The following is a 14,016-nucleotide window of genomic DNA, read 5'->3' on the forward strand; positions in this document are numbered from 1 at the left end:
TGCTGAATCAAACCAAACTCTTGCTAACAGGGTGGCTCAAGGAAAATCAATGAGCTTTGTGTTCAGTCTTGCTTGTCCCACTCCTAGCACCAGCCCTCACCTTCACAGGTCCGGCACTTATGGAGCTCAAAAGGAAAGATGATGTCTTCCTCATTCTGACAGAACTCACAGATGAAGCCTTTGGCTTGGCAGAGCTGGGGAGGAAAGAGACACGTAGCAAAATAGAGGGAGCACATCAGGAACTGGCTCAGGAGGGTGAACCCCAGGGAGGGAGGAGCAAAATATAAATAGAAATTGAGTGGGCTAAGTGAAGAAGCCTGGGCTGGACTTAGAAACATGAAAGCCAAACTAGGGCCAGGCTGGGCGGGGTTACACAAAGCTTTAACGAGGAGACAAGAGCTAGGCACCGTGGCTCACGCCTGTAATCCCAGTGACTCAGGAGCCTGAGGCAGGAGGATCACTTGAGCCCAGGAGTTTGAGACCAGGCTGCACAACATAGCAAGACCCTATCTCTACAAATATAAAAAATTAGGTGTGGTGGTGCGTGCCTGTAGTCTCAGCTATTTGGGAGGCTAAGGTAGGACAATCCCTTGAGTCCAGGAGTTCATGACCAGCTTGGGCAATATAGTGAGACCTTGTCAAAAAAAAAAAGCTTACAAAATACCATCACGTAAATTGTTTCAACAATCTTCAAAAATACTGAGAGGAAAGTGTGTATAGTTATTATCTTCTTTCAGAGAAGACAAAGTATTTCTTTTGGTCACAGTGATTGAAAATAATAAAGCTAAGACCCACATTAGAATCTCTCTCCAGATTCCAGGGTTCTCCTCCCACTTCATGACATTCTTTAGTGAGGTCTGCTCAGTCCTGCCTGGAACTACCCAGGGACAATGCCAGCACCAATTCCTCTTCTAATTCTAGGTCCTTTACATCTGGATGATTTAGCTGGTACAGGAACCCTCTTCAGTTTCTCTCACAGTGTTGATTGGCCATGTCAACTTCCTGGAGCTAAAAGGCAAGAACCCTGGGTCCACCCCACTCCCTATTTCCCTAAGCAAGGGCTCAGCTGCATGCTAAAGCAAGACTTTCTCACCATGCACCGTTCTACATGGGCAGCCCCTGCCCTGGTGAGCTCAGCAAGCCGGGGCCCCAGCTCCCCCTTCCTGGTTGCAGTCAGGTCATTCAGTGAGTACAGGTGGAGATCTTCTGTCAGGTGGCCTGGGACTGTGTCAAAAGAATCCAGAAGCCTACAGGAAATGAGGGGAAGGCGGTAGGGGAGAGAATGAACACTTTGTGTGGCACATGATAGCAGAAGGTTCCCTACCCAGAACAGCAGGAGAGATGAAGTAATAAGATAAAGTAATAAGTAATCTTGCTTTAAAGATAAAGCAAGATTCAGCCAGCCCAAGTGTTCCAGGCCACCTCAGCCTTCCCACACTACCAGGTGTCTGGATGACAGAAGTGACTTATTTATAATCTCTTGCAGAGTGACCCATGCCAGCTTTCAAAGAGTGGTGGCCTACCCTGGATAGAAGACCCACAGATTCCCCTTTAAGAGAGAAGAATACAGATACAGTTACTGCTATGGCTTCTCATTTACCATTTACATTTCTGCAAAATCCCTCTACTCTCTTTCACATAACAAGAGCCAACTGCTGGGACATGTCCCTTTCAGAGACGTTCACTCCACCAAAGGATTCTGGCCTCCACACAAGACTTACTCTTTGGCCAGCCGGCATGTCTTGAACATGTTCTTCATGTGATATAGCTGGACCCGCAGCAGCTGAAGAGAAAGTGTGGGTGGGGTGGCGGGTGTGGGGAAGAGGAGAGAATCAACTGTTAGAAAGACCGGTGCCTTTAAACCCTGGAGGTCTGGAAGTTTTGCACGCAGCAGGCAGATCAGACTGTCCTCTACACCTCTGTCTAACTCAACAACCTGCTTCAAAGTGACCTCCATTCTGGGAAGGCCCCTCTGCCAGGTCAGTCTGTACAAATCACAAACATAGCCCAGAGTAGCTGAGAATTCCAGAATTTGAATGTCCCACTTAATACCCAATTCTCCACTCAGTAATATTTTCAGTGAAGGGAGAAATTCTGCTTTTGCCATTAAGCACTATCTATAGTTTCAGAGCTGCCATTGCCAGGTTTGAAGCTCTGACTAGAGAGATACCTGGGAAATGAGAAGAGATTAAGAAAGTACACAGGGAGACCATGAATAATGACATGGTCACAGCTCTGAAACTGTGATAATGAGAGGTGTGGTGAGCTTGGAAAGTCCTGTGTGAACAGAGGGACGGGCTGAGGAGAGGAGAAAGGTAAGAATCTCTAATGTGGCCTTTTCAAGGGTCTTACTCGGACTTGATTGAGCAGCTTGACCTTCCTATAGAGGGCAGTGTTGATGTCCTGCACATTGAAGAGAGGATCGTTCCAGATCTTAATCAGCAGGTCCTTGGAGAAGTTGCTGACATAGTACTTGCTGAAGTCCCACTTGCGCAGAATCCGGCTGGGGATGACCATCTGGGCATTTTCATGGCAGCACTGACAGAAGTATTTGCCCAAGTACTCACAGTACCGCAGCCGCTTGATATAATCTTGAAAAATGGGAAAGCCAAAGGGCCAGATGAGTCTTTTCCACCTATAAGCTGGTAAGGCTACTCCCTTGAAGGGCAGGGAGGGACAGCCAGTGGCCTCCAGCCACCTGTAGTGGGCTCCCCAAAGCTGACAGAAACCCACATAGTGGGGCCTGTGGGACCTACGTCCTACCCAGGAGGCCAATGCGGAAACAAACAAAATCTGCCAAGAATCAGTCTCCAAGAATCTAGCTGAAACTACCCAACTTTCTCCAGTAAACAATGCTGGTAATGTGCTCCCAGAAATAATTTCCCTCTGATTGTCAGTGCTTGTGCCTGGTCCTACCCTTCCCCTCCAGGCCCCTTCTTTCCCCTTCTGCAATTCTGCCCTGTCACCTTCTCTTACTACCTCTGATAAGCCCTCTGTCCTAGGTGTGGGAGAGGGTAAAGCCCTTGGAGGCAGTATGGTGGTAGCAGAAGATACTCACCAGGGTCAGTACGGATGCCACATCCCGCACAGCGGTAATTCTGCTTGGCCACAGCAATTTTCCTCCTAAGGAGGGGGAAGGAGAGGGGATTGGAAAATAGCAGGTGCATGCAGCCTCTGAGGTGTGAAGGATGAAGATACAAACATAGAACTCTTATGAAGTGTGGGAAAGGAGGGGAATTCACCTCTTAGGATTTAGGTCTAGGCAGTGACTCTCTCTAATAATGAACCACACTTTCTGGACAACTGTAAGGGATGAGAAATAGTAAAATGGAGAGAACAACAGGAGAAAAAAGCATCCATCCATCTTAAAAGGAAAAGAAAAACCAGTAAGCTCACAAATCTACTGGGAGGAAGGCAACAGGTGAGGCATGCCAGTGAAAAAAAGCCCTCATTTCCAATTAGCTCTGCGAAGGAAGAGGAGGATTTGGAGTAAGAACTTAAGGACAAAATGGATAATCCTCTTCCTCTGCCTTTAAATGGACAGAATTGTGTGTGAAGTACAGCTGGAGGCAGAGACAACAGGGACAGGAGAAAGCCCTGACAATCCAAAGAGGATGTATCTGTTTTCCAGAGGGCAGAGACACTGGCTACTCACGTTGGGGCTGCATGAACATTAAAAATTATCTGAGGCCGCGGTGGGGCCCACTCCAAGTTGCCACGAACACGGATACGCAGCTTGTAGATGTCAGCGTGCTGCCCATCATCCGGTGAGATGGGCAATGAGTCAGGGATGGGCAGGAGCTACAGGAGAAAAGCACAGGGTGAGCTAACATGCATAGTCTGGGGAAACGCACATGCTTCACGCTTCTGGACATGACAGAGCATAGTTCACGAAAGACATTTCAGGAATACCACAGGGTAAGGGCTTAGGAAACCCTGGCCCTCAAAACCAACCAGGAGGCACCAGGATATTGGAAGTGAGGGCCGTGGGTTCCAAGAAGCAATCAAAGCCAGCATCCCAGGTGGTGGTACCCACTGCTGATGATGTCCCTGCACTCATCTCAGGACCCTTGGTATGCCAGGTGCTTCATGCCTTTGAGACTCAACGGCAGAGCGAAGACAAGTCTGAACAATTCACTTTCACAGTGTCTCAAAGGCAGTCACAAAACAACAGTTGCGCCTCTGGGTCTAGTGAGCAGTCATATGGAATAAGGACAGTGAAGGAACCTTTATCTCTTGTTTTGACGATTGCTAGGGAAAATCTAGGCAAGCAAGTATTCACTAATTCATACATTCATTCAACACATTTGTAATAAATGGCTTCTATGAGTAAGGAAGGAACCACACAGGCTCCTTCTAGACTGGGGACACATGACAAAGGAGAACAAGATCAGAAAGGCTCAAAGCCTCCTGGGTAAGGAAGAAGAGCTGAAGAGCCTACCTTCTGAGGAGCATCATGCTCTGGGACTAGCCACTCCAGCTCGGAGGCAGCTGGAAGCTGCATCCCCTCAAACTGCTTCAGGAGCCCCATGGCCACGGCCTCAGCAGATGTGGAGTGTAGGAAGCAGTGGGAGCTGGAAAGGAGAGAATCAAGGAAAGCTGAGCGTGGGGACAAGATAGGCAGATGGGAGCCTTCCCTTCAGGGCCTGGTATCATACACAGGAACTTCTGGGCTGAGAGAACACTCGCAGCACCCTAGTCTGCTCAGCTGCTTTTCTCAACATCTTCTCACACATGTGCAGTGACAAATATACTGGTCTTACAGTCCTAAGACTTAGGTTCAAATTCTACTTATTGGTATTACATGGCACAGCTAATTAAGGACTCTCCCTTCCTTTCTCTGAACCTTAGTTTCTTTAACTGCAAAATGGAGATAATAATGCCTGCTTACAAAATAAAGCAAGTAAAACAGCTCTGTGGACTATAAAGAGCTATTTTTTCTCCTAAATGAGCTATTATTTTCCCTACTTGGGTCTACAATGTAGAACCTGTTCAATTTGATTTCGTAACAAAAATCATGATCACTGCTCTCTTTTCTGGGGCTCTGGTTATGATCAGAGTTAGCCAAGGAGGAACAATTCATATTTTGAGCTTTGCCTCCATGATAGTCCATCCTGTTTGGGCCAAAGAACTTCTGCTCTCTCCCCCTGGGCTTATCACTATCAGGCAGGCCTGTCACTTTAACCTTGCCTCTCTGTGAATTTGGATGGCTTTTCCCATGACTGTTCCTACCCACATGCAAAGAACTGGGCCTGTCTCTTCACATATCCCAAAATTTTATTTAAAAAAAAAGTACTCACAAGGACTGAGAAGAATTGAAGGATTTGCTGCTTGAGGCTGTGCTCCTTCTGATGTCAGCATCTAAACGGAAACCAGAGATGAGGGGAGCAGGAATGGAAAGGGCGAGGGTAAGGGATAATGAAACCATCACAAGGCATTCTGTAAGCTAAGCACTCAGGGTAGCAGGTAGGTGCTACATTCTAGGCAGGATAAGGAGCAGGTGAAGCACTAAACACAACTTATAATTTAGCTCTATTCAAGTCAAAACCAGAATGAATTAGTGACATTATGCATAGCACTGAAAAGGTCAAAGTGTTACAAATCCAAGTGGAAACAAAAACCCAGACTTGGTATAAAACAGTGAGTGAGAAAAGAAATCATCCTAAGGCACACAGGGACACAACCTCTAGCAAGCAGAAATACAAAATGAATGATTCAAATTTCTCCCTCATTCTCTAAATCTCAAGCTTTCTTAAATGGCAAGCTCACAGAGGCCATACCTCCATCTGGCCCCTTTTTATATATATAAAAGAATTAGTACTTAACACATAACTTGTGCTGTAGGAGTTACTCACTAAATGTATGTGGAAGCTGGGTGCTGTGGCACATGACTGTACTCCCAGCAATTTAGGAGGCTGAGGCAGAAGGATCGTTTGAGCCCAGGAGTTTGAGGCTGTAGTATGCTATGATTGCACATGTGAATAGCCACTGCACTCCAGCCTGGGTAACACAGAGAGACCCCATCTTTAAGAAGAGGATTTCTAAAAATAACATGCCTGAACCTCCAGAGACCTCATCTACCCAAACACTTTTGACGGAGGGAAATGTGAAATACAGCAGTCATGTTCAAGAAAGGAAGATAGAGCCTATCCAAGTCATGAAAACAAGACTGTTCTGATAAATACCATCTCTTCCTTCGATGCCCAGTGAAAATACCTTTATTTCCTAATTAAGCTTACACAATGATCAATCTACTGTGTCTGAGCACTCAATAGAGCACTAAACTTGTATAACATCACTCTGCACTTGGCCATGGGTAGCTCAATTGTTCCTCAAATGTTTCCCCTGTATATAGATTTTTTTATATGTACAACTAGATTATAAAATCTCCTTGTGAGGAAATGAGATTGTCTCTAATTCTTCTTTTGGCTCTAAAATACCTAACACAGGACTCTGTATACAAGCATATACTCAAATAATATTGCTGACAAACTAATGTCTTCAAAGCTATATTCATGAGTAAGATAACAGGATTGAAATCTGTGCTTTCATATGCTCTCTAAGCACAGAAAAACAGGACAATACATTTTTGGTAGAAATTAACAAAGCCTATTTTATTTAACAACAAAGATGTTCATATATAATCATATTTTCTGTCTGAACTTACAGCACCAAAACCCAGATCCCAATGCACTGCTAGCTGTCTATTTCCATCTAATTGGTGCTATTAGAGAAAAGAAAAAAAAGAGTAGGAAACAGCAGACTAGACCGTCATAGACCGTTTGGTTTGCAACATATCTTCAGATAACACTTACACTGCCATGGATTGTACATAAGTACTGGCTTGTCCTAGTAACTCTCACAGTGCTTTGTACATAATAGCTTTACAGAAAATAGTTCCTAAATAAATGATTGATTGGCTAAAAGCAGTTAAAAGCTTTCACAAATTTAAAGCTTAGACAGATAGCCCTGAATAAAGAGCTAACCACTTCTGTTACTTTAGTCCCAGGTTATTAAAGGAAACAGTACACATTAGAGAGAAGAGGGGTGAGTGATAATTCATGGTTGCTAAGGAACCTCTGTCTTCATAAAACTATTTAAAAGTTCTTTATCCTCACAGAGAAGAAGTCTTTTTTTCTTTGCAAGAAAAAATATCACTCCCTTGTTTTTAGAAAATATATTTATCACGTTTCCTCCTTTTTTTTTTTTTTTTTTATCAGAGGCACAATAAGGTCAGAGGTATGTGCAGGAGTTCCTAGCTAATCAGCAATACTTCCAAGAGTACAGAGGACCACATGGCTTTGGAGGTAAAACTCTTACTGTCAGGGGTGGATGGGGAGAGGTAGCACTTGATTTCAAAGCGGACATGACACTTGACACTGGTCAAGTACCATAGAGCTTTATGGATAGTGGGTCTGTAGTATTTCTTGCTGACTCTCTGGTCAGTTCAAGCAGATGACTAAGTTGACATGGTGGGAACATGAGTTAAGGATCTGAGTTAAAGTAGACCAGGGTCTAAGATAGATAAATAATTTAGGAGAAAAGAGAGAGGAGGAAGCTATTCAACTGGATGGATTAAATGTACCCCAAATGAGAGCACTTTAGAAGAATTCCAAGAAACTAACCCTTCAAGTGGAATTAAATATAATTATGAAACTTTTTATTTGATTTTTTTGTACAAAAACATATATTTTTTCAAGCGATCTGATTTCAAGTGGTTTTAATGCTTTAGATAGGATAAGGCTATTATTACTGACTGAAAAAAGTTAAAAAATATCAAAACAAACAACAACAAAAACAATGACATATTGTAAGAATTTGCTGCATGTCCAGACACTGGTATTGGGTGATCAGGCAAGAACTGGTTAAAACCTTGGTACCTTACCAAAATATGCAAATGTTTAAACACAATAAGTGAGGCACAGGAAGAGTCAGCCTCAGACTTTACTGGCCAGTTTGATGTTGGTTCCCATCCTGCTTTCCTTCTAGCAGGTAAGGTCAAATCCAATACATCTGGGAATCCAGCTCTAATGAATTTTCTATAACTGCTAACTCAAAAGGAAACACTTTAAAGCAGAGAACCACAATTATCCTTGTTTTAAAAAAAGAAAAAAATTGATTAAAAAGGCAGGGGTAGGAGGAGAAACAACTGATTGCCTTGAATTGGCTATAATTTTAAAACTTGTCATAAAATACAGTTCACGAACTTTCCTCCTTATATATTATACCAGCTATCAATTTATTTCTTTTCAGCTCCAAATCTGTGCTTATTTTTGCTTGCTCTGCGATAATGGAGCTGGACCCATAAATGGTTCTTTTGCCAGCTGGCACGATGTTAAGCTCTGTCAGTAGAGGGCACTTGAGGGATGCTGGTTCTGGTGTGCTCCTCTAGGCTGACCCCTGTAGTGCGTGTGAATTTCCCTGGGGAAGCATGCCTTAGGCAGCTCTGCAGCAGAGTGCCAGGAGTGGTACCTCTCATAAATAGCTCTCCCTGGTACCCCCTGGGACAGCTTCCTGGGAGAGCTTTACAGTGAGTACCATAGGCCTAGCACCTCCGCATGAACTATTTTCCCCAGTACTCCTTGAGTCCTCAGGCCCAACACCTCCCTGGGGGCAGCCTCTCCCAGCACCCTAGAGAGCAGTTTCCTAGTGAGAGTTGTTGGCATGGCATCTCCTCATGGATAGTGTCCCCTGGTACTACCTTGGGGCAGCTCTGTGCTTCAGAGAACTTCTCCACCATCCAGTAAGCCAGGAGATCTGGATCTCAGCCTCATTTGTTCCTTCCCCAGATGCGCTATCTCTTACCTGCTCTCCTGTATTCTTTAGAGTTCCCTTTACTTCTCATGAGCCAACCTCTTATTACATCAGTTTCCCATTATAGCTAATAATTCTTTATATTAAACTTTCCTTATTCAGTGGTTTCTGTCTCCTGACTGGACCTTGAGATACACATATGCAGAAGACTGAAACTCTAGAAGAATCTACAAAGGAAGATAAAGAAGTATTGATGAAGCCTTAATAGAAGAGGATATAGAGGGGGGAAAAAAAACCCAAAAACAAGGATAACAAAAACCAAAGAAGTTGAAAAGACTGTCTGGGTTTGGAAACTTATGAATAATATCAAACCAATGTAGCAGATACCATCAGCAGAAATAGATGAAGTGAAGGAAGCCAGATACAAAAGATTATATATCACATATTATGATTCCATTTATATGAAATGTCCAGAAAAGGCAAATCTATAGTAGATTAGTCGTTGACTGGGGCTGAGGGTGGGAACTGGAATTAACTGTGAATAGGCACAAGGGATCTTACTGGGGAGATGACAATGTTCTAGAATTAGATTATGGTGATGGTTGTACAACTTGGTAAATTTACTAAAAATCATTGAGTTGTATACTTGAAGTGGGGGAATTATGATATATAAAATTATACCACAGTATTATACCACAGTATAATACCACAATTATACCACAGTAAAATTGCTTTTAAAAAAATATCATTTCTGAAAGATAACGCTGCAAAAAAATTTTTAAAAATAAAGAAATAGATGTTGATTAATACAAAGCTTTTTTATGAATAAGCTTTTTATGATCTCAAGGTTTATATCTACTTTATTGCTAGGTGAAAGTAACTTCCAAATCTATTTTATTCATAAACACTTCTGTTCCATATGGCCAGGATCTAAGAAAGGTGATGACATTAAGCAGAGTATTACAATACGATGAGTATTTATCACAGACGATGTCCACAATATGATGCTTAAGTCCTTTAATTTTTTTCAAAAGTATTATAGATTCTGATAACCTTCCTCTGATGGTATCCCAAAAGACTATTCAACAGTATAAATTACTTAAAGTGACCAAAAAGAAACATGTCTATAAACCTCTAGACATGATTAGGAAGATTGCTAATGCAAAGTATAATGGCACTTTTTAGAAAGAATTTGGTACCAGTAACAAACTTGATTAAAGACCAGAAACAGGCCAGGCAGAGTGGCTCACACCTGTAATCCCAGTGCTTTGGGAGGCCAAGGTGGGAGGAGCACCTGAGGCCAGGAGTTTGAGATCAGCCAGAGAAAAAAGCAAGACTCCGTCTCTACAAAAAATTAGCTAGGCATAGTGGCACATGCCGGTAGTCCTAGCTACTGGGGAGGCTGAGGCAAGAAGATTGCTTGAGCCCAGGAGTTCAAGGCTGCAGTGAGCTAGGATTGTGCCATTGCACTCCAGCCTCAGCAACACAGTAAGACTCTGTCTCTTAAAAAAACCATTAAAACATATAAAATAAACATTTTTTTGAAAGACCAGAAACAGATGACAAAGAACAGAAAGCAATAAAGAAATCTAAAGTAGAGTTATGTTGTTTATGTGTTTTAAAACCATTTTGAGTAGAAAACTGCAACTTGCGTTTAGTTAACCACACCTACAGAAAGCCTACTTGTTTAGATCACAAAGCAATTACTAAGAACCAATATTTATAGCAGTAAATCCTATAAATTATAGAATTTATACCAGTAAATCCTAATTCTATATGAAGTACCAAGCAAAGATAGCTTTCTGAAAGTTGGCTCTTCAAATTCAAAAGACACTAAGCTTCATAGCATTCTATCCCACTTTTGCTATCTGAATGTGTAGCAGGAGCTTAGTATAGGTTCGAAACAAAATTCTTCATATTACCATTCATTTCTAAACTGTCCATTGTCTCTATCAGTCACAATGACCACTTACTCTAAAATCATCATTGCAGGGAATAATCACCAAGGACAAACTTACTGATGAGGATTGCTGGAGTCATATGAAGAGTATTTGAATACCTAAATTGTTCCTGGCTTGTTCTGGCTTACATTCAGTTTTTTCCAACTAGTTCTCCAGACCCTAAAGTCCTCATAACCTTGACAGGTATCACATGATCATTTGATACAAAAAAGGTGCTACAATATTTAGGCACATGCATGTATAAGCACATCCACACTTCCAACACAGGCTACCTGAGAACATCGAGGCCATCGACACTGAGAGTCCATTCTTTGACATGTGAGTCAGGTTAGATCCTTCGCTATCATCTGTGTAATAATGATTATAAAAGGGGGCCCTTTAGTATTCTGACAGGAAGTAAACTGACGAGAATGACAGTTCTATACCACATGTTCCTGGAATCAGAACATGACCTTTGCTTAAAAAGATGAAATGGCTTTTAAGAAGTTACATCCACAGGTAGGTACTCACTATAGTTTGGAAGATAGTTATTGCTCCCATACCAGCCTAACATCAAGAATCTCCTAAGGCAGTGGTTATCAACCAGGGGTGATTTTGGTACTATCTGGAGACATTTCTGATTGTCTTGACTGGGGAGGAGGGTACTAGAGACATCTAGTTGGTATAGGCCGGGATGATGCTAAACATCTTACAATGCACAGCACAATCCCTCACAACAAAGAATTATCCAGTCTAGAGGTTAAGAAACCCTGTCTTAAGGTCTTTTCCTTTAAGGATTTCTGCTCTGAACTGACTAGAGAATTAGCTGGTTAAACATCTCTTCAGGGCACACAGCTGCAGCAACACTTCCAACAGGAGTGCACTTTTTGTTTCCCATAGGCAGGCTCCTTCCAGACTGAATCGCTGCCTCTGGCTCCCTGCTTTGCTTCAGGAAACAGAGTTAATATTAATAGTCAAGTGGACTGCTCCACACCCAGTAAAGCAGAATGTTCTCAATTTACATTAATATTACCCTCATGAAATTCTGACTACTGATCCTGAGACACAGGGCAGAACCCTCATATTTTCTTCTAATTACAAGATCAAGTCAATCATAGACTATGGTATAAGGAAATTTATTTGATCTTTGTCCCTGGTTCCTGGCACAGATCTCCTAAAACCCTTGGAATATCCTGAATCATAGCAATGACTTTTATTATTTAAAGAGTCCACTTTCAATCATACCTGAGTGTATACTAATAAGATGACTCTTGGCAGGCCCCTAGATGGCTTCAGAATAGGGGCTGGTCATCAGAAAAACCAGTCACATGATTAAAGGATTTGAACTTTCACTCCCCCTTCACCTCCACGAAGGGGAGAAGGGCTGAAGATTGAGTTCAATTACCAATGGCCAATGACTTAATCAATCATGCCTGCATAATAAATTTCAATAAAAAACTTGGAACGAAGAGGTTTGGGGGAGCTTCCTGGTTGGTGAACATATCAATGCACTGGGAAGGTGAAGCACCCTGACTCTACAGGGACAAAGGTTCCTGTGCTCAGGACTCTTCAGGACCTTGTCCTACGTACCTCTTCACATAGCTGTTTATTTGTATCCTTTATAATAAACTATAATCATAAGTATAGTGCTTTCCTAAATTTTGTGTCATTCTAATGAATTATTCTATTTTTTTTTTTTTTTTTTTTTTAGTAGAGATGGGGTCTCGCTCTTGCTCAGGCTGGTCTCGAACTCCTGACCTCGAGCGATCCTCCCACCTTGGCCTCCCAGAGTTCTAGGATTACAGGCGTGAGCCACCGCGCCCGGCCCTAATGAATTATTGAACATAGGGGTAAGGGGGTCATGGGAATGCCTGAATTTGTAGCCAGTCAAGCAAAAGTGCAGGTAGCCAGGTGGCCCTACTTATCTCTGGCATCGGAAGTGGGATTAATCTCGTAGGACTGTACCCTGTACCCTTAACCTGTGGGATCTGTGCTAACTCCAGGTAGTGTCAGAATTGAATTGTAGGACACCTAGCTAGTGGTGAAGAATTGGAGAATTACTGGAAAACCATACATAAACAAAGAAAAAAATGGAGTTCTAGGTAACTACCTATTATTGTCATGAAAAGGAATCAGATACATTAAGGAGAACACAGAAGCAAGACTTCCCAGGCCGGGCGCGGTGGCTCACGCCTGTAATCCTAGCTCTGGGAGGCCGAGGCGAGTGGATCGCTCGAGGTCAGGAGTTCGAGACCAGCCTGAGCAAGAGTGAGACCTCGTCTCTACTAAAAATAGAAAGAAATTATCTGGCCAACTAAAAATATATATACAAAAAAATTAGCCGGGCATGGTGGCTCATGCCTGTAGTCCCAGCTACTCGGGAGGCTGAGGCAGTAGGATCGCTTAAGCCCAGGAGTTTGAGGTTGCTGTGAGCTGGGCTGATGCCACGGCACTCACTCTAGCCCGGGTAACAAAGTGAGACTCTGTCTCAAAAAAAAAAAAAAAGACTTCCTGGAGACCTGGAAAATATGTGTAAAAACTGAATTTGTAAAGGGGGAAGAAACCTGACTCCTGCATCTGGAGGTTTGTGCAGGTGAGTGGGTTCTCTAGATTGGTATAAAAAGGAAATCAAAGCTTCATGTAATAAAAGATCTATTCATCATCATGTTCCAGTGTTATGATGTAGAATTATAGACACAGTTTGCCTGTGTGTGTGTGCACGTGCGTGTGTTATAGTAGAGAACGATATAGATAAAATTCACCTCTGTAAGGAAATTACTCTTGGTTTCACCCATGAGGGAAGAGCTTATGTCCCTGAACTGTTTTTTTGTTTATCTGTTTGTTTTGCTGATGCGAACTTGAAGAAATCTATGATTTGCAGCAATGGGACATTAGCCTGATTTAACACAATTGTCTTCCCAGACTAGAATTCTTTCCCTTCTCTGTGCTAACAACAACAATAACGATAATAACAACAACAGAAAGAGCCTATGATTCTGCTAAGCAAGTTAGCACTGGTATGACACAAATTAAAGCTCCATTTTATAAACTGGACTTTTTTTCCCTTTTTTGCTTCCCCCCCACAGGATTCTTTTTGTCCTTTTCTCTTAGGATTATCAAAAAGCTCCTTTTGAACACTTTGAAACAATTTCAGTTGTGTCACAGAGCACAAGAGAATAGGATTCTAATTTCATGTGGTATGAGCCAACCCCAGGAGCTAGACAAAAGAATCAGAGAGAAAACCCAAGAGAAAGATACAATTGAGGACTCGAACGGCCAGCCCACTCCATCTGGACCACTTCCTTTCAGTGTTCTTTTCTGC

At 42.5% G+C, this 14,016-nt stretch overlaps 1 protein-coding gene across 8 annotated transcripts in view; it reads right to left on the reverse strand.

Moving 5' to 3' along the window:
- The window catches only part of RUBCN (rubicon autophagy regulator), a 56,671-nt gene that overhangs the window by 2,953 nt on the left and 39,702 nt on the right, over positions 1-14,016 (reverse strand). For 3 of the 8 annotated variants that reach the window (XM_045540062.1, XM_045540066.1, XM_045540061.1), the window contains 9 exons: positions 10,988-11,062; positions 5,301-5,361; positions 4,442-4,574; positions 3,656-3,801; positions 3,059-3,123; positions 2,353-2,591; positions 1,722-1,783; positions 1,094-1,247; positions 101-194 (listed from right to left, as the gene is read on the reverse strand). In XM_045540062.1, the coding sequence (XP_045396018.1) occupies positions 101-194; positions 1,094-1,247; positions 1,722-1,783; positions 2,353-2,591; positions 3,059-3,123; positions 3,656-3,801; positions 4,442-4,574; positions 5,301-5,361; positions 10,988-11,062 (1,029 nt within the window). Of the gene's footprint in view, positions 1-100; positions 195-795; positions 1,248-1,721; positions 1,784-2,352; positions 2,592-3,058; positions 3,124-3,655; positions 3,802-4,441; positions 4,575-5,300; positions 5,362-10,987; positions 11,063-14,016 lie in introns of those variants that run through there. The other 5 variants (XM_045540067.1, XM_045540064.1, XM_045540063.1 and 2 more) reach the window with 3 other exon arrangements.

This window comes from Lemur catta, chromosome 1 (assembly GCF_020740605.2).
Source record: "Lemur catta isolate mLemCat1 chromosome 1, mLemCat1.pri, whole genome shotgun sequence".
Lineage (NCBI taxonomy): Eukaryota > Metazoa > Chordata > Mammalia > Primates > Lemuridae > Lemur > Lemur catta.